The 26721-nt window shown below is 42.5% G+C and overlaps 3 protein-coding genes across 3 annotated transcripts; 1 reads left to right on the forward strand and 2 right to left on the reverse strand.

The window, feature by feature from the left end:
• Positions 1-3215: 3215 nt before the first annotated feature.
• Positions 3216-11298, reverse strand: LOC128732422 (trypsin eta-like). Its single transcript, XM_053825670.1, has 5 exons — positions 11128-11298; positions 9938-10213; positions 9759-9872; positions 9356-9688; positions 3216-3353 (listed from the first exon to the last, which is right to left on the reverse strand). The coding sequence occupies exons 1-5, from the start codon at positions 11296-11298 to the stop codon at positions 3216-3218; spliced, it is 1032 nt and encodes a 343-aa protein (XP_053681645.1).
• A 6322-nt stretch (positions 11299-17620) lies between these two features.
• Positions 17621-18804, forward strand: LOC128732488 (DNA ligase 1-like). Its single transcript, XM_053825746.1, has 3 exons — positions 17621-17820; positions 17882-18330; positions 18392-18804. The coding sequence occupies exons 1-3, from the start codon at positions 17742-17744 to the stop codon at positions 18683-18685; spliced, it is 822 nt and encodes a 273-aa protein (XP_053681721.1). The 5' UTR covers positions 17621-17741; the 3' UTR covers positions 18686-18804.
• Positions 18805-18959: 155 nt separating this feature from the next.
• LOC128736724 (40S ribosomal protein S13) lies at positions 18960-19822 on the reverse strand. Its single transcript, XM_053831213.1, has 2 exons — positions 19499-19822; positions 18960-19302 (listed from the first exon to the last, which is right to left on the reverse strand). The coding sequence occupies exons 1-2, from the start codon at positions 19706-19708 to the stop codon at positions 19057-19059; spliced, it is 456 nt and encodes a 151-aa protein (XP_053687188.1). The 5' UTR covers positions 19709-19822; the 3' UTR covers positions 18960-19056.
• Between the last annotated feature and the right edge of the window lie 6899 nt (positions 19823-26721).

Raw genomic sequence — 26721 nt, forward strand, 5'->3', positions numbered from 1 at the left:
TCCAGCTTCGGTGCTGGCACTGACCTTACTTTCCCCAGGAGAGCAGAAATAAGTAGTTCAGGTCTCCCATATAACATATGGAGTGTCTCCATTATGTGAGGTACCGATTCAGGTAGAAGTAATCGGCTATGCACAGCCTCGTATGCAGCGCCTTTGAGGCATCGTTGCAGTCGGCACAAGTTTTCTGTGCTAGAGTACCCACAAGCTAGCGTAGAATTAATAAAGCTGCTGACAAATAGTGGCCAATCGGCGGGGTTGCCAGAGAAGGGGGGTAGATCACGCGGCATTACTTGCCTGGCGGCTAGTTGCGAGGGGGTGAGGACGAAAGTGGCTAAATTTGTGTTAAGCAATGGTGCTTGCGCAGGTGATAAGGCAATACTACCTAATTGTTTTATTAAATGTTGGTGGTTGGCATCGATATGGTTTAAAGGTGTATTTTCTTGTAGAGGATTTACTGGCTTACCTGGTGGCAAGCGGAATACTTCACCAGGGAGTGGCCCAGGCCACGATGTCGATGTCGATGCAGGCGGTACGGGTACCGGTGCAGATGAACTTACATTCGTCGGTGTGGCTGTTGTCACTCGTTGAAACTGTGATCCCCAATTTACATCAGGAATCGGCACAGATGCCGTCGCAGGCATGGTCGCCGGTAGGACATTTTCAGCTGGTGGTAATGGCCCAACTGGTTGATCCGGAAGTTGCGCTGATGTAGATGGATGTGGAAACAAAGAAGTAAGATGCACCACTGGCGGCACGGTAAACGCTCTCCCAAGATTAGCGTCAGGTGCCGATGAATGGTACGTTGGCGGAGGTGCCAACGCTGGTATCGATGAACGTTCAATCGTGGATGGATGTGCGATCGTAGATACCGACTGTTTTCCAGAAAACCCTATAGGTTCGACGGTAACCACAGACGCTCGTGGCTGTGTATGTTGCGAGAATATACCATTTTGTTGCAGCAACGGTAGTGGCTGCTTCCACACATACGACGGTACTGGCACGGAAACAACTGGCGGTCCGGTTGGCGGTGCAGTGATTAATGCCTGCTCGGATGCTGGTACAGGAATCGTATCTGGTAAGGCCTTTGTCACTGTAGACTGAGATACCGGCGCTGTAAACGCTACTGACGCAGGTATCAAATCCACCAGTGCCACCGTTGGCTTTGGTTGTGCATTTGTAGGCAGTGAAACTGCTGCGGGATGTAGTAAGCACGTTGGCGTTGATTGTGCTAGTGGCATCGCACTGTTGGAAGCGACGTGCTGCGTTAAAACGTCACTTGGTTGAGAAACAGCATTAATAATTCCAGTAACTGGATCCGCACACGTCGTTGTACATGAGTATCGGTGTGTCGGCATGGCGGGATGTTTAAGCGGACTCTGCAGATTGTTACCATCTGGTAACAGCTTCGGTATTGGAATGTGGCTGGTGGTGGTAGTGGCTATCGGTTGCGTCTGGTCGATTCGTACTGGCGGCAAATTTGTCATGCCTTCGTCCGTTGATGTCGGTACGTGGATGATTCCGGTCTGCTCTGCACACGATTTTACCCAGTTCATAACCTTGGCGGTATTGGACCGCTTACTAACTCGACTGCTCTTGCTGTTTACACTCCTGTTATCACCTTCGAGCTGCGACTCAAGCAGCTTATATTTTTCCTCGACGAACGTACGTTGTATTGCTTGGAGCTCATTCAGCTTCTCAAGCTGCAAATTCAACCTCGGGGATCTCGCCGATTTATCGGTAGTACGGGAGACACGAGACGAGGAAACGACGCTAAGCACATCATCTGGCTGGCACTTTGGGCATGACCACGAGCGGTTCTCGATCGACTCGGAGACACCAACACACGAAAAGTGCCACCATGCTTGACAGTTATCGCACTGCACCATATTATCCGCTCCGTTTGGGCGCTCGCATTGTACGCAATCTGATCGATTCTCGTCGAGCGTTTCTGCGAGTGGTACTGTGCGATCTTCCGAATGCTCCGGGATGGACTGCATGTCGAAATTTATTCGTTCTGTGGACGATTTTTCTAAAGTTTGTTCCTAGACGTTCCGTGAGATAAGGATTTCTTTTAGCTGGCCACAACGAAACTCGCTTCCGTTGTTTTAGTAGTAGTAGTAGCAGCAGCTTTAGCTGTAGATTTATTTATAATTAGCATTAAGAAGTTTAGCATGCATAGATATAAGTTTAATCACTCACAAAAATCGGTTTGCACGTGTATCTTCGTCTTAGGAACAAATCTAACCTAAACTTTAGTTTTAAGTAGGTTATCTAATTATTTTAGCTGCATGATTTTAATTAGGTATTTTTTAATAAAAGAGAGAAAATAAATTTACTTTTAATATAGGAAAATAATTCAATTTTTATAAATATTTAACATATTTTTAGCAGCTTTCTCACCTCACACAAAATATAACTGAACTGTTCAACGTTTGCTTTATGTATGAAACAGGAAGTTGCTAATGCCAACGTCCAGTTGACAATCTCGATGACGGGTCGATGCCCACCGTTACAGTAGCGTGACCAGAAGTGCTGCCAGTATTAACAACGTCGAAACGGTGTTGGTGCCGAGGTGGAGCCGATGTAAGCCGCAAAGTGAAACGACGACTTGCAGCAGCGATTCGGACTTTCTACGCATTGCATAGCTAGCTTAAGTTCTGGCGCCCTACAGAACTCTAATCCTCCCGGCAGCCCTGTACGTACATGAATCAAACCCGCTAAAACAAGCTGACCTACGAGTGCTTGGGATTTTTGAGCGTAAAGTTCTGCGATCAATGCTTGATGGCAAAATGGAAAACGAAGTGTGGTGCAGACACAGAACCGCAAACTATATCAAGTATAGTATACAAATATGCTAATATAGCGAAAGTAGTATATTTGTTGTTTATTTGTTACCAATCAACAGACCCAGATGGTCCTAATGATGCCTAATTATACTTAAAATATTTACTTTGATTCTAGAACGTGGAATGTGGTAGTCGAATCCAGAAGAAACTCTATTGAAGGTTCGCTGCACAGACCGATGACAGCACCCAGGGTTCCGTAATTAGTACCTCGAACAGGCAATCTGAAGAAGGCGGCATCGCGAAGAGCTCGAGAGCGGACGTTGATATTTCATTCGCCGAGAAGCGAAGGGCAATCGATGTGATTGGTTAGCAGATCGGCAATCAGCATAGCCTGGGAAAGCTCTCGCCTCACTTGCAGTGAGTCAAGTCCTATAAGCTGTGCACGACTTTCGTAACTTGACAGCTGGTGTGGATTATTCCAGGGTAACCTCCGAAGAGCATATCGACCAAATCTTCGTTGGACAGCTTCGATCCTGTGTACTCCGTTGAGGTAATGAGGATTCCAAACTACCGAGCAATATTCAAGAATTGAACGCACGAGTGAATAGTAGAAAGATTTCAGGCAGTAAATGTCCGTAAAATTCCTAGACACTCTCATTATGAATCCCAAGCAACGAGATGCTTTGGCTACACTCAAAATAATTTTCACGTCGAAATTACGTGAAAAGTTATGTGACTATTTTCCATCTAACTTTTCCCGTACTATTTACGTGAATTTAACGTAGTTTGCATTAGTATGCGTGCATTTACGTGGAAATCAGATAGATGTTATTGTATTTTCCAATAATGTTCATATGAAAGTTACGTAACTCCCTGTAAAGAAATTTACGTGATTTTTCACGTAGAAAGAACGTGGATTATTTTGCGTGTACTACATAGGAAGTACACACTTAAAAAAAAGGCCGAAGTCAGCAAAAATTCGCCGAGATTTGGACAGCCGAGCGTTCGGTAAAATTTTTTATTCTGCCAAACGTTAGTAAAGATCCGTAAACGTCGATTTGCAAAACTGAAATTTGCACCGAACGCTTGGCTATCCAAATCTCGCAAATTTTGCTGAGTTTTTTAACGGTGTATGCTGTTTAAAAGATAATTGCTCGTCGAGGTGTATACCGAGATCCTTAACACATGTTTCCCTATTGATTACGTTATTTGCTAGGTGATAGTAGAATCGAATTGGCATTTTCCTTCGTGTGAAAGTGATGACTGAGCATTTATTGTAGTTTAAGCTCATACGGTTAGTTTGGCACCACTCAGCAAAAACGGTTAGTTTACGTTGAAGAAAGAGAGCATCCTCGGTGGTCCGAATTACAAAGAATAGTTTAAGGTCATCGGCAAAAGATAACCGCGGCCATTCAAGAGAGAAGTTCACATCGTTGAAATAAAGTAGGAATATCAGGGGTCCGAGATGGCTACCCTACGGAATTCCGGAAGAGGCAGAGAACTCTTTGGATATACAGTTGCCTATCTTGACTGACAAACGCTGATCTCTTAGGTACGACTGGAACCAACGTAGAACGTTAGGTCCAAAACCCAGTCTGTCTAACTTTGCTATCGCGATGACATGGTTAATTTTGTCGAAAGCAGCTGATAAGTCCGTGTAAATGGCGTCAGTCTGAAAGAAAGCCATTGGACATTGCGTCTGTATGATGTGAATGCTAAGAGGTTCATAACGGTAGAACGTTTTGGTAAAAATCCATGCTGAGTTTCGGCGATATACAGCTTGCTATGATTGAAGACAGATCCCAAGATGACCATTTCAAAAAGTTTGGCAACGGCACACAGAGACGTAATCCCACGGTAATTATCAACTTGCTTTTTATCTCCTTTTTTGTAAACTGGGAACATAAAGGAAGATTTCCAAAGAGTTGGAAAAACTCCGGATGTGAGCGACATGCCAAACAGATGTTTCAAAGGAGCTACTAAGGCAGCGCAGCAATGTTTCAGAAGGACTGATGGTATACCATCCGGACCCGCAGACGTCGATGTTTTCATTCGGCTTATAGCTGAATGTATCATGCATTAATTGATATCGATACAATCTTGACTGGCTTGATGTGGGAACGTTACGCGCCGCAAGCTATATATCAGACATTGACAACGTCTCACTTGAAAAAATGCGGGCGAACTTTCTAGCGAACAGCTGGCAAATTTCCTGTGGGCGCGATTCCGTCTGCACTTCATAGTGCATCGTTGAGGGTAGACCAGGTTCCTTCCTCTGCTCATTTACGTATTTCCAAAATGATTTTGGGGCTGACTTAAGCCTACGTTAGACGTACTACAAGTACTGTGTATGACAGCGTCTAGCTGTCCTCTTGTAGATTCTGTTGATTAGTACGTAACGCTGACGCAGTATGTAACCACCATGCTTTGTGTATTTACTCATTGCAGCGCTTTTACTTGTTTTCAAACGTCATAACTCCGCAGTATTCCACAACAGTAGTCTAGAATGCCGAGTAGTAACTCTTTTGGGTACATGGCGATCAATGGCGTAATACAAAATATTGGTAAAAGTATTTACAGCTTGGTTGACATCGTCATTGTCAAGAATTTCAAACCAATTTATGTTCAACAGGATGTCGATAATACTATTGTAGTCAGCTCTCTTAAAATTGCAACTGACGATGTCGGAAACTTGGAGGCCGAGAGTAGCACGTTTAACGTCGAGGGCAATATGCAGAGGAGGATGGTATCTAACACTGTTGACAAGAGGGGAAGGCGATTCACAAATTTTCGGTGCATAATCAGAACAGCTAACAAAGCAGAGATCCAGGATTCTACCATTTTCGTTCACTACTGGATTGATTTGACGCAATAGATTAAAACTGTAGCAGTCAATTGCTGTCATGCTGGTGCCAGCATGGAAAGATGAACGTTCTGAATCAGGATACAAAAAGCCGTTTTCAGCAGAACACCATTTCAAACCGGGAAAATTGTAATCACCAGCAATAACAATTTCATCGGCAGGAAGGGCCCGAGCGGATATCGCCTTCAGCGAATCGTTGTGCGCATCAAGCAGTGTCAAATCACGTGTTCGATCGGGCGGTATGTATATAACACAGAAGTAGAGCGAGTATCCGTCTAGAGAGATTCGTACCCAAACCTGCTCAACACACTCGCTTACACTACATATTCTCAATCATAGATGCATAGTATAATGTGGCAGGTTGCGGTGTGCTGGGCATGTGGCCAGAATGCCCGACGAGAGAGTAGTCAAGGTCCGTAGGTAATTCCTCCTCAGTCCATACCTTTAGTATAACCTGATGGATTGCACTATAAGGCCGTTCGTTCCCGATTTTCAAAAGTTCGGCGGGGATGCCGTCCTTTCCAGCTGCTTTGTCGTTTTTCAGCTCTCTCGCTGCTTTCCTAACCTCGTTCAAAATTGGTGGATTCACAGCTTGTCCATCATCCTCAATCGTTATCCTGTTTCTGTTGACGCCGCCCAGCTAGCTTCGAGGTACGATGCTGGTCTAACAAGCCAGTCGTCGTATGTTCGAATCTCGGCTAGGCGGTGCTTCTTGCTAGTTAGAGTCAGTAGGATTGTTGCACTGGCCCCGTAATGTTCTTGTACTCTAACAAGCCGGCTGCGAAGTCTGTCGATAAAGAAGGGTAATGTCTAAAGACGGTATAAACCCATTGCTTGGCTTTTTGTTTCTGTTGACCGTTCCATCTTGTTACTATTCAACAATGCATCGAAATATTGTTTCCAACGCCTAGCCACCTCCGATCTTTCGGTAATCATGTTCCTCTCCTTGTCGTTGCACATAACAGGAGTTGGCACGGTCCGGTTCCTGATTCCGTTGATCGTATTAAAGAAGCTTCTCGTATCGTGCCTTTCGAAGCAACGAAAAACGCGATCCCAGTGCTGACGTTTCTTACGACGGTGAACTCTCTTTTCGGCAGCTCTAGCGTCTCGGTATCTCTCTCTGCTCTGGCATGTCACAGTTGCAGCCAATATGTGACTTCTGGCTCGATTCTTTTCATCAGTCACTCACTGGCACTCTGCGTCAAACTACTCACTGGAAGTGGCTGCAGCAGTAGTACCCAACGCTTCCCGCGCTGTAGTACTGATCGCGTCGTGGATGTGTCTCCACTGTTCGTTCAGGTTCTCTCCTAGATGTTCACCGATCCGCTCATCAGTCTTCAGAAAGTACTCTGCAGCAACTTCCTCCGCAGATAACCGCCGAATGTTCAGTCGTATCTTCATCGTTGGCTTCGATTTGAATACGTTGGACAACCAGGCACGGATCTTGCTTACTACGAGTCAACGTTTGGTCCCCGGAGGTTCTCACGTCTGCGCAACCAGAAAAGTGCCAGCCATCAACCAGAACGTGGTCGATCTGAGAGCATGCCTCTCCGTTAGGGTGTTTCCAGGTGTGCTTCCGAATGTTCCATCGTGCAAAATGGGTACTACAGATAACCATTCCTCTGGCTGCAGCAAAGTTGATTAGCCTCAGGCCATTGTCGTTTGTGGTAGGATGGAGGCTTTCTCTACCAACGGGACGAAAGAACTCTTCATGTCCGACCTGTGCATTTGAATCCCCGATGACTTATGTCATGTCTTGGGCACTCTCCATATGTCCTGTCGAGAAGATCATAGAACCCCTCTTTTACGTCATCGGGCTTGTCACCGCCATACGATGTCGGTCACCGCCGACATTAATACGAATAAGGAGATGTAACGACACACTCAAGCTGGAAGTCGAACCTACTTTTTTTCCACAAGACGGCGCATACGCCACCGCTCAAGTCTGAGTCACACTATAAACGATAATCAAACCGGTAGTCTTCTACAAGCTGCAGGCACTACTTGGAAAGCATACACCTGGCGAAAATTGGGAGACTACGGTGGGCCAGCCACGTCGCAAGGATTCCGAACAACTTTGCGGTGAAGTCCGTTCTCCTCAAGTACCCTGCCAGCATCAGGAATAGAGGGACCGAACGTGTTAGATGACTCGACCAGGTTAAAACGGACTAGCGTGTGTCGAGACGCTCACCAACTATAGTGGCGACGAGTAGCCCAGCACCGAGTACAGTCAAGAAGAAGCATCGGCTCGATTCTGCATACCAAACGGACCCTTTCCGATCCGAACATTTCGCTCCGATCGAAATCAAACTGTTTGCTATAACAGACGTCGATCGGGACTTACACGACCGAAATGTAGAATCGAGGCGTATGTTGATTGATTTGTTATTGACAAACCAAATGTAGAATGAAGCAGTTCTTGCAACCGGGCACTTACAATACCGGTTGACTCCAAGCTGATCCCATCCAGCAAAGCCCGATCTGGCAAATCTTCGTGATTGTGGATGCAAGACATACGGAAGGGTTTTGGCACAAGCCCGAAAGAAACTGGACGCCAAAAGTTAAAACGCAATTGTAATTGGCTACACTCCAGACAGATATCGGCTCTGGAATAAGATAACTAGGCATGAGCCACTGATTTTAAAAGTGCGTTTGATTCAGCTGCACCTCCCTCCCAACTGAAAACAGGAGTAGCGACGTCGATCGTCATTTGCAGCAGGCCCAAATTGCATACCATCTGTAATTTTGAAAAAGTATATTGTTCTGAGCTGCCCGAAACCGCGTTCCGTGAGCTTCAACAACTCGGTGTTCAGTGGAGTTTTTCCTACCCTTTGGAAACAATCTTTCATCATGTTCCCTGTATTCAAAAAAGGCGAAAAGCGCAACATGGCAAATTATCTACTACAGTTTACCTCAAAATACCACCAAATTCACGAACTTTTCTGGAGTTCCGCAAGGCAGTAATCTTGGTCCATTGATGTTTTTATTATACGTAAACGGTATTTGTTTTCTGCATCCCGATAGATGCCGCTTGCTGTATCTGACGACCTGAACATTTTTCTGGTTGTTAGAAACACTCAAGATTGCCGTGAATTCCAGAAAGTTCTTTTGTACAGCAAATCTTTTTGTACAGTGGTGCAGGTGGAACCGCGGTATCATCATAACTGTCGAGAAATGCTGTGTTGTATCATCAGCGCGTAATAAAAATCGAAATAAAAATTGTATTGTGGAAACGTAATTTGGATTAGGCAGTGGATTAATCGGTCTATCATCGTTACATAATCGAAATACTGGCTTCTGGTAAACCGCCAATTTTGAGCTGTTGAGATGACATAAATTATGCCAAAATTTGCTTATGCATTTGTACGTGATAGACGGTGCTTATAACGATCACACCAAAAAAATCATATCTTGTGCCCTCACTTTCAATACAATTGTTACACATTTTCAATTTCCTCGATATTACCATGGTTGGTCTGTGTGATTCCCATTATCATTTCGGGCCATATCAGTGCAATTCAATTGCGTCAAATTACGATAAGAATAATATTTCATACAAAAGAAAGTCATACAGAAAAAGTGCAGCCTTTAATTAGTTACTAATTCATCATTCTTCGTTTATTCTGCTGGCACATAAATAAATAAAAATATCTCTAAGGGCAATGAATTGATTTATGATTGATACCGATGCGACAGAATACATCACCGCCAGTGCCCCAAGGATGCCACCGGCGATACCGCTTCTTCCGGCGCCATTCTTCCGAATCCACTCCCGGTAGTACGCCACATCCGCATAGATACCGGGAAAGCCCGGCTTAGCACAATCATTCCCGAATGATACGATACCTGCTAGTAGTTCGTTACACACCAAAGGTCCTCCGGAGTCTCCCTGGCAGGCGTCACGACCGCCCTCGAACTGTCCCACGCACAACATACCCTTCGTGAGGCCTCCCCGATAGCTGGTCGATGAGTTGCACTGCTCCATCGGTTGAACCGTTATGTTAACTGCCATCAAATAGGGGGTCGCCAGCGATACTCCCTAAAAACCCAAAAAACCAAACAAATCTGTGATTCTTCTAATTTTAAAAACAGTGTCTCGCATCACTCACGTGTTGCGTAGTTCCCCAACCGCTGGTTTGACAAATTACTCCCGCCGTCGGTACGGTGGTTACTTGCTGAATCGTCTGCAAGGTTTGGTGTGAACTGGGAATCACTTCCGTAAGCTAGGGATCATTAAAACTGAAGTTAATAGACAATTGAAACCACCAACCGTCGTGAGTCAACTTACGATCAAAACTCCAATATCATTTTCGAACGTATTGGGATTGTAGTGCTCGTGAATCGTAACCCGGGAAACGTCTCGGATTTCCACCTGGGTCGTAAGTTCCAACCGGCTGGTGCTGCCTCCAACCACGCGGAAGTAACTCGGAGCTCGTTTTCGATTTTTTTCGTCCACCAAACAGTGAGCGGCCGTCAGTACGGTGTGGTTGTTGATAAGGCTGCCCCCGCAAAAGTGCCCGCTACCGAACGAGGCCTGGTCGGTGGTTTTGCGCCGGATGGACACCTGTCAGGTCAGCAAGTGAAAAAAGCTTTAGATAATTATTCTTTCCCATCAGGGGCTTGCGATGGGTGCCATGTTTTTGTTGCCAACATCTCAGCACATCTCGACAAAGGTTGGCAGCAAATCTACCTGTCAGACGGGCGCTATTTCTTGCATTTTTTGAAATAGCGCCCTTCGTTAAGTGGACTGTCAAACACCGTTCGTTAAGATACGGATAGCACCCCGCTGTTTCCCATACATCATTGTATGATAGCGTCTTTTGACAGTTTGGGGAGTTCGATAACATGAGATTGGAAGTTTTCAGTGAAGCAGTAGGCTAAAACGGAAGTCGATTTTAAATTTTTTACATCATGTAAACATGGTTTTTGAACTGTCCAAAAAGTGAGGTTATATACCGCATTTTACACGTTACTGGATTCCGTGGTTTAGGCAAAATTATCTGGATTAACCCAGAAATAGTTGCCGTGCGCAATATTTTCGCGCAATCTATCCTTTTACTATCTATATTTGCCCTTCCAAGGATTATTACGATTATTATAAAGTCTCTATAGTTCGATTGGGGCAATTGAAGTAAATGATTCAAAATAAACACTTCTGAACCAGAATTGAGTGTTTGTTGATCATGATAGTAGCTTCCTTCCAGCAATTTCCCCATGTAATTCGATATATCGACGGATTACAAGATAAGGCCCGACGATTCGCTGAAAAACAATGAACTCTTCCAATTGAGTGTCACTGATAAAGTGGGCCGGAATTGCCCTGATGCTATCGTCATAAAATGACTCACTTGCTGTTTTTCCATGTATGCGCCCGTTGGAAGGTCAATCGGAAAAGATTTGTCAGTCCCTAGATAAAGCGTTGTCGTCGGTTTTTGCCTATAGGTTTTTACAGGTTATGTTTATTAAATTTTCTCTCACCTGATGTCTAGTAGCACTCTCACTTGCTTTGAACCCTCCAACGATCCGGGGGCCGTTGCTGCTAGATTCATCGTCAGAAGACACCGCGTAACCGTTACTGCTTAATGACAAAATTGGTAGCAACGCTACCAGCAGTACCAACCACCACCTGGTGCTCGTGCTAGGCAGCATGGTACTTCGAAAAATCCCTTCAATATTCCGCGTTATAGATTTATAGAATTCAGCCGTTCTTAGTTCCGACGACCACAACGATCACTTTCGTACTGAACCGATTGGGAATTGATTGAATTGTGTCTTCCCCCCAATGTGGCGATAGCGACAGCGAAGTTTCGCAAACAGGCATGATGTCAAGTGCGTCCAGTCCAGCCTGCAGGCCCTCGCTATCGCGCAGTGTCGTTGGAACAATTTGAACACATTAATATTTCGCCTATGATAAGGCGACGGTCCTTATCTGCGATTGATGAGATATCGGCGCAAGACCATGGATGGTGGAGGAACTGCGCCCTGAGGCGCATGGATAAGAGTTATACACCATTAGGTTTCAAGTTGTTTATCAAGCGGGGGTTTTCGGATTAAATGTGGCGTTTATTTAAAAATGTCTGCTGAAAAATGATTGAAGTGGAAGATCGTGCAAGTACTTAACAATAGCATTGTTGGATTGTTTAATTAGTGTTTGTATTGGTACAAATCAGCAATCAGTAAGGCTTATCAATCACAATTCCTGGTAGTTCTTTAGTAAAATTATCATGTGAATCCGAACCATCCGAACGGAATTTCCGTTTCTTTATCACCCACGTTTTCTGTAGAAGTCTCACATCCCTATTTTTATCACTAATCATGAAAACTCCGTCAAATTCCAAAAAACATGCACGTATAGGGATCATGGGCCCTATTTTTAGCGTCACTGTAACTGAGTCTTCTATGTCTGCATGCATGGAAAGAAGATTTTGTAATCGTATAGCTACAGATTTGACAAGCAATTTATTGTATATTTGATCCTTGACCTAATGTTACGATCTTTGATGTCAAGTTTCTCAAATATTAGTTAATTCTGAGACCCTTCTACATCCTTACTTTGTACTAAATTATGCATTGCCAGTAAATAATACAGCCTTTTGTTGTTACCGCTCGATGGCAACTTCGGGGTACGATACTGGCCTAACAAGCCAGTCGTCGTATGCTCGAATCTCGGCTGGGAGGTGCTGCTGTAGAGTCAGTAGAATCGTTGTACTAACCCCGTAATGTCCTCTACTCTAATAGCCGGTGGCGACCCAAGTAACAACGGAAGCTGAATTGCAAGAGCAATGGCTGTTTACGGGTTGATTTAAGGCGATCAAAGCTGCATAAAGTAAGCGCTCAAATTGTGTTTAAATAAGCGATGTGTAAGCTACTTTAAGTTTTTCAAACCAGTTCTCTCCCAAAAGCTGATAAAAAAGCTTAATAGCAGATTTTTTTTTGCTAAACAATCTGCTGCAAAACAGCCATAAACATCAAACCGTTTTACGGCTGCTTAAAGGTGTTAAAATGTAGAGTGGAAGCTTTCATTAGGCTCACAGCTTTCAAACTACTTTAAGTCTGCTTAAGGGTGTTAAAGTGGCTTTACAAATTTCTACCAAGTTTTTTTTCGGCTCACAGCACACTTACTGTCAGATCATAGAATTTCGCAATTCGGCTGACAGCAAAAGCTTATCCGTTATCGACATTATCGACTGCTTCACGCTAGACGGGCTAGGCTTGAGGTGTAAAGATATTCTCACTGTCTGTTCTGCAGATGCAAATGGGGCGGATCATACGATGAGTGCTTCTGGATCAAAAGATGGCGGGTTCAATTCCCGGAAAAACGACATGCATTTTTAATTAGCTAGCTTACTTGTACGAATTTAAAGTTATTCGAAACTAAAAATATCGCGGTCACGGCGAAATAAAAATGACGCGTTCCATTTTTTTAAATTTAAAAATAGATTTTTTGTTGGCTGCATAAAGGTTGATGAAGCGTTGATTAAGCGACTGGAAAAGTAGATTGCAAAACTATTTCTCGTTCTAAAAATAGAATTGACAGCATTGCGCAAATTGGCTATTTAAAAGTGCAAAAAAGTATCTATTAGGCTTCGCTGCAGCTTCGAAAGCAGCTATTAATTAACCTGAAGCTTGATAAAATCACCAGATTTAGATGTTTACTTACTTACTTAGATGGCTTGCCGTCCTAAGACAAAGCCTGTTGAACAAAATTTCTCCATGTAACTCGGTTGAGGGCTACCGCTCTCCAATTCCTCGGACACCGAGTACTCTCCGCCAGATCTCGCTCCACCTGGTCTAACCATCTTGCTCGCTGCGCTCCTGGTCGTCTTGTTCCTACCGGATTTGAGGCGAACACCATCTTTGCATGGTAGTTGTCCGGCATTCTTGCAACATGCCCTGCCCATCGCATCCGCCCAGCTTTAGCTACCTTCTGGATACTGGGTTCGCCATAGAGCTGTGCGAGTTCATGGTTCATCCTCCGCCTCCATACTCCGTTTTCCTGTACGCCGCCGAAGATCGTTCTTAGCACTCGTCGTTCGAAAACTCCAAGCAGGTCCTCCTCGAGCATTGTCCATGTTTCATGCCCGTAGAGAACAACCGGTCTAATAAGCGTCTTGTACAGGGTGCACTTTGTACGGGGACTTAGTCTGCTCGACCGCAATTGCTTGTGGAGCCCATAGTAAGCACGACTTCCGCTGATAATACGCCTCCGAATCTCACGGCTGGTATCATTGTTCGCCGTTACCAGTGAGCCAAGGTAGACAAATTCATCGACTACCTCAAACTCATCGCCGTCGATCAATATACTACTGCCCAAGCGGTGTCGTTCGGCCTCAGTACCGCTGGCCAGCATGTACTTTGTTTTAGACGTATTTACCTTTAACCCAATCTTTTCGGCTTCGCGCTTTAGTCTGGTGTACTATTCAGCTACTGCCACAGATGTTCTGCCGATAATATCCATGTCATCGGCAAAGCAGACGAATTGACTAGATTTGTTGAATATCGTGCCCCGCGTGTTGATATCCGCTCGTTTCATAACACCTTGTAGCGCTATGTTGAACAGCAGGTATGAAAGACTTTGACGAAGCCCTCTGTGTGATTCGAATGAACTTGACAATCCACCCGAAATCCGAACACAGCACTGTGTACCATCCATCGTAGATTTAATCAGTTTGATGAGCTTCCTGGGGAAGCTGTTCTCGTCCATGATTTTCCGTAGCTCTTTCCGGTCGATGGTATCATATGCGGCTTTGAAGTCAACGAATAAATGATGCGTGGGAACTCTGTATTCACGGCCCTTTTGGAGGATTTGCCGCAGTGTAAATATTTGATCCGTTGTAGACCGACCTTCGACGAAGCCGGCTTGATAAGTTCCCACAAATCTATTCGCAATTGGTGATAGACGGCGGAAAATGATTTGGGACAGCACTTTATAGGCGGCATTGAGAACGGTGATCGCTCGATAGTTCTCTCAGGCAGATAACCCCATCTTTCCACTCCTCCGGTAGCTGTTCCGTATTCCAAAGTCTAACAATTAGACGGTGCAGACAAACGGCCAGCTTTTCTGGTTCCATTTTAATAAGCTCCGCTCCGATGCCATCTTTTGCATGATGGCCTCCTTGACTTTGCCTATCGTTGGGGCTGGCACCTCTTCCCCGTTTGTTGCACCGTCGAAATCGCTTTCCCCGCCGCCATGGCTCTCCGCCTGGGCGCCATTCAGGTATTCGTCGAAGTGCTGCTTCCACCTATCGGTCACCTCACGATCGTCCGTCAGAATACTGCCAGTCTTATCTCGGCTCGCGGCACAAAGCCTTTGCGGGATCCGTTCAGTTTCTGGTAGAACTTTCGCGTTTCCTGAGAACGATGCAGCCGCTCCAACTCTGCATATTCCTGCTCTTGCAGGTAGCGCTTTTTCTCCCGAAAGATTTGGTTTCGCTGCATCTTCTTCTGTTTGTGTCTTTCCACGTTCTGACGTGTAGCACTGCGCATCTTGGCCGCCCGCGCAGTGTTCTCCTTATCCATCATCGTCCTACATTCATCGTCAAACCAATCGTTCCGCTGATTTCGGGCCACATGCCCGATGGAGCTCTCCGATACACTGCTGATGGCTGTTTTGATAGTGTTCCAACAGTCCTCGTGAGGAGCTTCGTCCTCTTCCGGCAGTGCAGCTTCGAGTGAATGCGCGTAGTTTGCGGCGACATCTGGCTGCTTCAACCGCGTGAGATCTAACCGAGGCTGGCGTCGGTACCGAATGTTGTTCACAACGGAGAGTCTTGGGCGCATCTTAACCATCACTAGGTAGTGGTCCGAGTCAACGTTAGCGCTTCGATAGGATCTGACGTCGATAATGTCTGAGAAGTGCCGACTGTCGATCAGAACGTGGTCGATCTGTGATTCTGTCTGATTTGGTGACCTCCAGATGTACTTATGATGGATTCTGTGCTGGAAAAAGGTACTACGTACGGCCATATTCTTGGAGGCGGCAAAGTCGAGAAGTCTTAAGGCCCAAACAGAATGCTGCGTCAACGCATCCGTCAGCGTCAATTTGACGCGTACGTACCGTTGAGCTCTTCCAGCACACCTCCTGCAGCGCTACGACGTCGAACTTGCGGCTCTTCAATACGTCGGAGAGCACTCGAGTGCTCCCTTGGAAGTTGAGAGATCGGCAGTTCCACGTCCCGAGTTTCCAATCCATAGTCCTTTTTCGTCGCGTGGGTCTATTCCGATTGTTCCAGTAAGAATTTATTTGTTCTTCGTTCCGTGCTTTAGTATTTTTCGTGGTGACGGTTTGCAAAGCCTGCTACACCAACCCCCTGTTTCGCCGGCCAACGAAGCTCGAAAGAGCCCTCCTTTACTGTCAGCATACGACCTTGGCTTCCACCGGGGTTGGTTACCCGATCTCCACCAAAGTTGCTCATATCCCAGCTAGTACCACGAGGCGGTAGGAATAGGAGTTGCTGAATAAGAGGCTATGAACCACTGTAGGGTCTATTTTATGCCTACACGTGCACAAGGCACCGACGGTACGCATTATTCAGCCGTTTACCAGCCTTGTGATATAAACAAGTGTTATATTTTCAGAAAGAACAGACATACGTCTACCACTCTGCAAAATATTTCACTCATTGTTAATGTATGTACATATTACCGAAGCTGTGTGTGTTTAGGGGTGTCCAAATTTTGTCGCGAACAAGCCTTAATGTTTTAAATTTACACATCTAGGGTAAATCACAACAGAAATGAAAAGACAATATTGATGTTTGGCCACAGATAAAGTTAAAGTACACTATTGATTTCGAATTCCAACCAACAAAAGCGTACTGTTAACTGGTGTGAGCATATTTTGGTGTGACAAAATTATTTGATTGAGGGGATAAATGCGCATTATATGACAAATTTGTCCTCTGATATAAAATGTTACACTTATAAAATTTTAAGCCTAACAATTATAGGACCTGAACACATACTTTTCATGTTACTTAAAACATTATACAGCAAAGTTTCGTTAATTGGTGGTTCGTTAATTGGGCGGTTCGTTAATTGGGCGTTCGCTAATTGGGCTATGTGACAACTTGAATGTCAAAATTGTATGGAATTTTCGAGTTTAGAAATTTCTAACAACTGTCAGTCGGCCCAATTAGCGAATCAGCTGGAGTGCAGTCGTGGCCCAATTAACGAATTCAGGCTGTATTTATTTGCTTGAATATAAATATCAAAAGAAATTTCTTATTTATTGTGAGGCTCATATAAGGTATATGACTTAGAATTTTATTTATGTGTGAACTGCCATAAACATTATGTTTCATTTCCTATATAGTCGAAAATTATGTGCCCTTGTACATACTTTTAATGGGGCCATAAATGTTATTCATGGCGATACAAATGATATTTATGTGCCTCACACATATGCTACAGCCTGAATTCGTTAATTGGGCCACGACTGCACTCCAGCTGATTCGCTAATTGGGCCGACTGACAGTTGTTAGAAATTTCTAAACTCGAAAATTCCATACAATTTTGACATTCAAGTTGTCACATAGCCCAATTAGCGAACGCCCAATTAACGAACCGCCCAATTAACGAACCACCAATTAACGAAACTTTGCTGTATTTGTCAGATGCAAATTGCAAAAAATTATGTAGTTTCACACATAAAGAGTATATGGAAATTTGCATTCTGATCAGGGTACGATCGGTATGAAATGAATGATGGAACGATGTTTAATATTTACCATCTGAATAACAATCATTTCAAACATTGATTTCCATTGATTAAATACAGGACTTCTACAGGAACCTTGACTGTAATTTTCCCCCTTCTGGTCATTTTTGTTCGAAAAGCTTCAATTTCGCGCAGTTTCGAAAAAGCTCTCATTTAAAAACCGCGCATCAACAAAGCGGGCGGCGACTTTCGACAACTGTCAAAAAATACGGTATAAAGCAAAAAGTTAAAGTAGACGTTTGTCTTTTTAGGCGAAAAAATTGGAAAAAACGGAAAAAACTGGACAAAATCTGTGCAAAACGTCTTAAATAGAACATTTTACAAGTGGTAATTATTCTGTAGAGTATTTTAGACAACTAGATTTAGCCTACGCATGGCAAATACAATGGAATTCGACTGGGATAACATAAGCATTGGCGATCCCGGAATGAACAACTCGGGAAGCTTTTTCTGTGAGTAAATATTGCACAAACAATCGTTCAATGCTAACACCAATCCATTGTTTGTCTGCAGATCGAGCGATCAAGAGTGAAAAACAATTGTTTGATCCACTGTCGATCAAAATGGAACAAATTGATATTAAGCAAGAAAAATCGGAAGATCCATGTTCTAGTTTAGGTTCGGCATCGGACAAATCCGCCGAATCCGGAGGCGCAAGCACCCACCAGCAGGAGCAGCAGCAGTATCAGATTAAGAAGGGTTTGCCGAAGGTCCACTCGCAGGACACGTACGACCGAGCTTACCGTTATGCTCAGGCATACGAACAAAAGCGACAAGCGTTGCGCGAAAAGGAAAACAAACAGCTGCAAGAGATGAAAAAGTTTCACGCACGTCCTGCACCGAATTTTCGCCAGACGGTGCTGAAGAAGGAAAATGCCGAGCCAAAGTTTACCATTCCAACCACCCCGAAACAGATGAAACCGGATCGGCTGAAAAAGTCAGCCGATAATGCCAAAAAACAGGTTTAGTCTTTTGAACCTTCTTGCTTTGCTAAGGTTTGTTAATCTGTTTTTGATTTTTCAGCAAGAACGCACGAAGGAACCCGAACCAGCTAAATTTAGAGCACACGACGCCAAAGTCCTAAAGGAACAGCCATTCAAACCGGAACTTCCGAAAACGGTGCTTCAGCAGGCACCGTTTAATCTCCGCATGTCGGCTCGGCTGCAGGAACGCAAACAGTTCGATGCCGAACTGCAGCGGGCCAAAGAGGAGAAAGCACGACGCGAAGCGGAAGAACGCCGAGCCACCGAAGAACGAGAGCTTAAGCTGCTGCGCAAGCAGAAGGAATTCAAAGCCAACCCGAATCCGTTCAAGTGATTGCTTGCCGATTGACCTACACGATTGTATTATCTTATTTTTTCGAATAGGTTTTTCTGAGATTTTATGTTCATGTGTATTTTACATAAAAATAGTCATTATTATTCAATAATAACTTGCTGGTATCCACTACTTCTATACAAATAAAAGTTCTCGATATTTTTGAACCGAATTCTCCAGTTCTAACGTTGATTTACGCCCTAAGGTTGTCAAACCTTCTCGAATTTGGCCTTCTTTTCTTCAATTTCCTAAAGTAAATAGAACCAACTTACCATCCTAGTTTTTTATTCTTTATTTTCTTTTAATATAAACCGAGCAGAAAGAATATTTTCTCACATCCTTTCAGCGACGACACCCAGCAAAACACCTGTTTAGGCGACAAGAGCCGATGCGGTGCTTGATTCGTACTTCCAGTTTGGTGGCAGTACGGCCTTGATCTTGTAGTAGCGAGCCAACCGGTGAATACGAGACTCGATCAGAATCAGTCGGAACTTGCTGTCGATGTCCTTGCGGTTACGTTCCAAATGCTTGCGGATCGAGACGGCTTTCTTGATCAGGAAGTACAAATCTTCCGGGATGTCGGGCTTCAGGCCGACGGCCTTCATGATACGCAGAACCTACGAAACAGATAAAATTCCGGTTAGTTACAGGTAAACAAGCCTGTCGTGAAATATCAACAAAGAGGAAACTAGAGCAGCGCCCCTATCGTTCAACCAGAGAAACTAACATACGCACAGAAAAATCTAACCTTTCTTCTCATGCTGCCCAACTTTCCCCGTATTTTAAGTAGAATCCTCAAACTTTTCAACCTACCTTGTTACCATTGACGAACCGAACCTGGGCAACACCGTGCGAATCCCGCAGGATGATACCGATCTGCGACGGGGTCATACCCTTTTTGCCGAGCTTCTTAATCTGCTCCTTAACATCGTCAGCGTTCAGCTTAAGCCACGACGGAACCGAGCGGCGGTACGGAAGCGCCGATTGGGATATACCCTTGCCGGGAGCGTGCATACGACCCATCTTTCAGGTGGTTTCACTTTGCGGGAGTTGGCGGAAAATACGGTCGGAACACTATACCGATAAACGCGACGGCTACGTAAAAACGCGTGCTCGCTCGACGAGGTGACACGGGAAAAAGAATCGGCGGCTGACAGACGGACAGTGAATGTGAAATGAAAGAGAAATAAAGTTGACAGCATGTCAAAATGTCGGAGCTGATGGGCGAGGGACTGCGTTTGTCGGAATCGATGATCAATCCTGTACTATAGGGCATGGATGTATATGACGTAACATAATTATTTCAGGTACACACACTTAAACGATTCGGTAAAATTTACCGAAATCTAAACAGCTGAACGTTCGGTAAAATTTTTTATTGCACCAAACATTACTAATGATCTGTAAACGTCGATTGGCACCATCGAAATTTTTACCGAACGTTCAGCTGTTTAGATTTCGGTAAAATTTTACCGAATTCGGTCCTTTTTGTTAAGTGTGCAGCCTGAATTCGTTAATTGGGACACGATTGCACTCCAGCTGATTCGCTAATTGGGCCGACTGACAGTTGTTAGAAATTTCTAAACTCGAAAATTCCATACAATTTTGACATTCAAGTTGTCACATAGCCCAATTAGCGAACACCCAATTAACGAACCGCCCAATTAACGAACCACCAATTAACGAAACTTTGCTGTATTCTTCGGAATTTCTTCAAAACTCGGGAAATTTTTCAAAGGGATGTAAGTCGCAAAATGTCAACAAACGGTTTTTTATGCTATGTTACTATATAACATGTAATGAAAGCACTTATTAGATAAAATTAACGAAAATCGACTCTTTAATAAGTTTAAACAAATTTGACAATATGACCGAACATCCATACAGTTATATTTTTTACTTGCACCGTTTCGGTATGAATTTATGAAACGAATTGTCATTTGACAAACGCTTTTATAAAATCAGCGGAAGTAACCAAAGAAAAAAGAAACGCACCACAGTCACTTTCGTCATTTGGTGTGAACTTATGATTTTTAGTCGGATTGCTTAATTTTAGTTTTCCTCGAGTTTTTCTAACTCACAATGATATGAACAACGAACCAAAACACAACACTGTTTACGCTAAAGCCTATAATGTAGCATAACAGGCTTATGTTTCATTCGACGTAAGTAAAATTTAACTGCATTGAACGACGTAAACATATTGACGATTTTGACAATTTCAATCTGACACAACATCTTGACGTAAGGTAACGCACCAGTTGATAGCGTGCGTTACGCTAAGTGGAAAGTAACACGCTAGCTGTCATTATGTCTTATGAAACGGGTGTATGTTTTTTTTATTGATGCAAAGCGTTGTAAACTTTATTTTTGCTCAAAACTCAATTATTTTTAAACATATTTAGAATCGTTACTACAATAATGCAAAACTGTAGTAAAAAGTACCGTTAGGCAGTACAGTAAAGTTTCGTTAATTGGTGGTTCGTTAATTGGGCGGTTCGTTAATTGGGTGTTCGCTAATTGGGCTATGTGACTGTAGGGAACGTGCGAAGTTAGAAGAATTAACATAAAAATAAATCTAATGAAACTAAATCATTTGTTTCAGTGTAACGGAAATTGCTTTGCATGTGTTGCGAGAATTTGTCATACGAACGGTAAGAGACAAGGAGAGCAATCTTGAATCGGTCAATATGAGACTCACGTATACTGGCACATGGCATGATAAAGCTTGCTCTAAAACCAGAGAGTCAGTTTTTGGACGAACGTAGACGTTTACGGACGTTGTTGTTCCGTGTTCCGGAGGGCTCGGTCGGAGGCAACCGAGGCAGACACTACAATGGCGCAGAACAAAAGGGAATACGCTCCCAAAGAGTGAGTATAGTGTAATATATGGTGGCGTCTGGCAAACGCCAATTTGAGATAAATTAAAAGACGTTTGTGCGCGTCTGTTTGTTCTGCCTCTGGGAAGGCAGAATATATTATTCAAATACGCTGGTATGCGTAGCTTGTGCGCCTCTGGGAAGGCTGTGAAAAATCGCTTGTGCGCGATAATTCCCCTGAGAGGGATGTTTTAGTAACTCGCTTGTGCGCGTTTTACTTTATTAAATACGCTGGTATGCGTAGTTTGTGCGCCTCTGAGAAGGCTGTGAAAAATCGCTTGTGTGCGATAATTCCCCTGAGAGGGATGTTTTAGTAACTCGTATGTGCGCGTTTTACTTTATTGAATACGCTGGTATGCGTAGTTTGTGCGCCTCGGGGAAGGCTGTGAAAAATCGCTTGTGTGCGCTGTGCGATAATTCCCGTGACTCCGTGAGAGAAATGTTTTAGTAATTCGCTTGTGCGCATTTTACTTCATTGAATACGCTGGTATGCGTAGCTTGATCGCTTCTGGGCAGGCTGTGGAAAAATCGCTTATGTGTGATAATTCCCCTGAGAGGGTCAATAATTCGCTAGTGCGCGACTTTCTTTATTGAATACGCTAGTATGCGTAGCTTGTGCGCCTCTGGGAAGGCTGTGAAAAAATCATTTATGTGCAATAATTCCAGCTAATTGGCACCTTTATTTCATTTGCTTTGCGTTGACAAGGGCTAACATCACTGCGGGCTCAGGAGTCGTGGGACCCACTGACAGCTGAAGAGCTAACTTGTGTAAAGATTAGCGAATATATGATATCTCGTTTACGCTAAAGCTAACATGTTGGCATCGAAAACATGACTTCCTGCCAGCGACTTGGGTAATTCCCCTGAGAGGGGTGTTTTAGTAATACGCTTGTGTGCGTGTTACTTTACTGAACACGCTGGTATGCGTAGTTTGATCGCCTCTGGGAAGGCTTTGGGAGATCGCTTGTTTGCGATAGTTCCCCGGAGGGGAATTTTCTAGTAACTAGTTTACGCAATTTGGCAACTTTTATTCGACCACATGTTCCTCTATGAGTATTTTAAGTTCCTATGAAAAGGACGGAATACAGTGGAGTTTCGAACCAAAGCGCAATTTTTTTACAATTTGGTATGAGGATGACGACGAAAATGATGATAGTAACCCGCATAATCAAAAACTATTGGTAAAACGGTAAGTATTATAAATGTACTATATGACCAATAGTGATTGTTCGTGATATAGTTTCATATTAGTTGCTACTATTCGAAGTCGTGGATGTTAAACCATTCAGATACGATATTGTATATAGTTAGTACTAAATAAATAATAAGAACGAAATGCTGACTATGCTTTCTATAGTTACTATTTGTGGTATAGTGCATTAAATGCAAAACAGCCATTTTGTTATACAATTTTGAAGCGAGATGTTGTGCGTCCCCAACTCTTCGATAAATTATATGAAAAAGTGCAGGTAAAACATAATGAATATGTTTTCATTTTAAATTCATATCATATGTAGTTTTTCTTTTTTTATTACAGGTATTTTCTAAAAGACGCAGAGTCTAGGCCAGAGTATACATCGCTTCACAAAAAATGTGTATACACGAAGAGGTAATTTGGCTACTTTTTCTGCTTTACGGCCTAGATCCGTGCAGGTTTATGCCGTATCAGGAACTCGTCCCCACTTCCTGACCTCGGTCCTGAGCTACTCGTCGTCAATCGCCTGGGTGTTTCGACACCTACTGCGGACCGCTTCAATCTTGTCGAGCCATCTCCCGTTGGAACTTTATTCGTGAATTTATTTGGTGAAGCGAACACATATTGCAGGTTGCCGCATGTTGTCCGGCATCCACACAAATAAAACTTTTGTTTGTACTATTCATGAGAAAATAAATGAATCATTTAATTACAAAACAATATTTAGATCATTAAATATAATACACCAACGATTCCCTGTACAATCCAGTAACCATATTAGAACCATTAGTGCAATGTTACATACACCATTAGAGACCATATAATTATCATTGTCCCTATCATTCAATGTGAATCGTTTGTTTCCGAAAAACCATAATAATACTATATATGTAACAGTTTTAGTACAATTTCACTGACTATATATCCACCATACCAAGTATGGTATCGCCAAAAATTTGTTCGCGAAAATCAGCATTTTTGTATGGTAACCAAACCTAACGACTAGTTCATGCAATGGTTATTTCTCAGTTTACCATTTGGCACATAGTCGAAACCATTGCTGGGTATAGTCTGCATATGGTTATATGATTATACAGCAAATGGTTAGAAAACTATACGGAAAATCGTTGGCGTATGGTATTTGACTATGCGGGAATGACGGATATGATGACGAAAAAGATGATATTAATGGAAATGATTATTGTAATCAGGAAAATGATGATAGTATTGACGAAAGTGATGGTAATGAGGGAAATAATTAATGTAATTATTATTATTTTAAGGTAATGACGAAAATTATATTTTTGATGATGAAAATGACGGAAATGATGATGACAGTGTCAAAAAATTACTGTGATCACGAAAATGATGTCGATAATGACAAAAATGATGATAGTAATGACGGAAATGATAATGATACTAACGGAAATGATTATTGTAATCACGAAAATGATAGTGGTAATGACAAAAAATAATGATAGTAATGACGGATATCATGATAAAAATGGTGGAAATGATGATGATAATGACGAAAATGATTATTGTAATCACGAAAATGATAGCGGTAAAGACGAAACTGATGGTTGTAATGTCGGAAATCATGATTAAAATGAGGAAAATGATGATGATAATGACGGAAATGTTCATTGTAATCACGAAAATGATGGTGGTAATGATGCAAATGATGATAGTAATGAAAAATACGGTAATGACGAAAATGATGTTGGTAGTGACGAAAATGATCATAACAATGACGGAAATGATGATATTGATAAAACTAATGATGGTAATGACAAAAATGATAATGAAAATGACGAAAATGATTATAGTAATCACGAAAATGATGATGGTAATGACAAAAATAATGATAGTAATTACGGAAATGATGAGAATCACGAAAATGATACTAATAACGAAAATGGTTATTGTAATCAGGAAAATGAAGACAATAATAACGAAAATGATGATAGTAACGACGAAAATAATGAATAGATTATGGTAATGACGAAAATGATAGTAATGATTGAAATGATGGCTACTCATATAAAGATGAAAATGACCATACCAGCGACGGAAATGATGATGATAATGACGAAACTAATGATGGTAATGACAAAAATGATAATGAAAGTGACGAAAATGGCTATTGTAATCAGGAAAACGAAGACAACAATAACGAAAATGATTATAGTAACGACGAAAATGATGAATATGACGAAACTGATTATGGCAATCACGAAAGTGATGAGGAATGACCAAACTGATTATGGTAATGACGAAAATGATGGTAAAAATGAAGACTACTCGTATAATGATGAAAATGATTACGGTAATGATGAACATAATAATGATTATTACAAAACTAATGATGGTAATGACATAAATGATAATTATTATTTTAATTATTACGAATATGGTGATGGTAAGGACGAAAATGATGATATTTATGTCAAAAATGATGATGAAAACGGGAAATGAGAAGGATGATAATGACCCAACCGATGATAGTGATGATGGAAATGATGATGGTTATGATAAAAATAATCGTGAAAATGACGAAAATGATAATCATCATCATCAATTACGAAAAGGATTATAAAAATGACAAAAGTGATGATAATGACGAAACTGAAGATGATGATGACGACAAAAATTATGATGAAAATGATTTTTTATCAAGATTATTTACCAGAAGAGTAGGAGAGGGGGTGAATGTAGGGAACGTGCGAAGTTAGAAGAATTAACATAAAAATAAATCTAATGAAACTAAATCATTTGTTTCAGTGTAACGGAAATTGCTTTGCATGTGTTGCGAGAATTTGTCATACGAACGGTAAGAGACAAGGAGAGCAATCTTGAATCGGTCAATATGAGACTCACGTATACTGGCACATGGCATGATAAAGCTTGCTCTAAAACCAGAGAGTCAGTTTTTGGACGAACGTAGACGTTTACGGACGTTGTTGTTCCGTGTTCCGGAGGGCTCGGTCGGAGGCAACCGAGGCAGACACTACAGTGACAACTTGAATGTCAAAATTGTATGGAATTTTCGAGTTAAGAAATTTCTAACAACTGTCAGTCGGCCCAATTAGCGAATTAGCTGGAGTGCAGTCGTGGCCCAATTAACGAATTCAGGCTGTATTCAATAAAATAAAAATTGCCAGATTTTTAAATAGGATTTAAAATGATGAGTAAATAGTTTCATTATTGATTTTCTCAGTTCGATTCCATTCTACAGTTCTCAGCCACTGGGTTAATCACTTCCTGCATAAATATTCAATATGTGATAAATATATTTACTATTTTAAATGTGTCCACCTCATCATAACAACTCTTGCCACATGCTGTTATAGACCAAATCAATGTGACGTCATCTGGCAGATACTGGCGCCCTTGTTTACAAACAGACCGCAGAGTCCAAAAAAGTTTCACCTGTTTAAACGGCAAGTTTGTTGTTTAAACCGAGTTTAACCAGCATTAGGACTAAATTTAAAAGCCAATATGCCTGTAAACTGTTAAAACACACGCTACATTCGCTATAAACGAAAAGGAAAATTTTCCAAAACGTAAACAAGGGCGCCAGTATCTGTCAATTGACGGTATGATGATTTGGTCTATGGGACCTGACAGCTCGAGATTGTATTGAAAATGGTGGAAACTTTCGTAAAATAGTCATCAATCCTAGACTAAAGTCTTTTTTACACGGTTTGTTTTTTTCGATTACACAACAACGGTGCAAATTTAATTTAATTTATTTCACCATCTTCGACTACGTCGTACAGATTGTTTACTTAATAACTAACTTAAGCCTCGGATTCTACTACTAAACACATTTCTAGACAGAGTAAAATCGAACACATTACAAACATCGTTGAAGGAACGCAAGCAGACATTAAAACAATTATTCACACCATAATTTGTTCTGTGGAATTGGATGGCCAATAACGGTGGATTGCGAAGCC

The sequence above is a fragment of the Sabethes cyaneus genome, chromosome 1, assembly GCF_943734655.1.
Source record: "Sabethes cyaneus chromosome 1, idSabCyanKW18_F2, whole genome shotgun sequence".
In the NCBI taxonomy this organism is placed as follows: Eukaryota; Metazoa; Arthropoda; class Insecta; order Diptera; family Culicidae; genus Sabethes; species Sabethes cyaneus.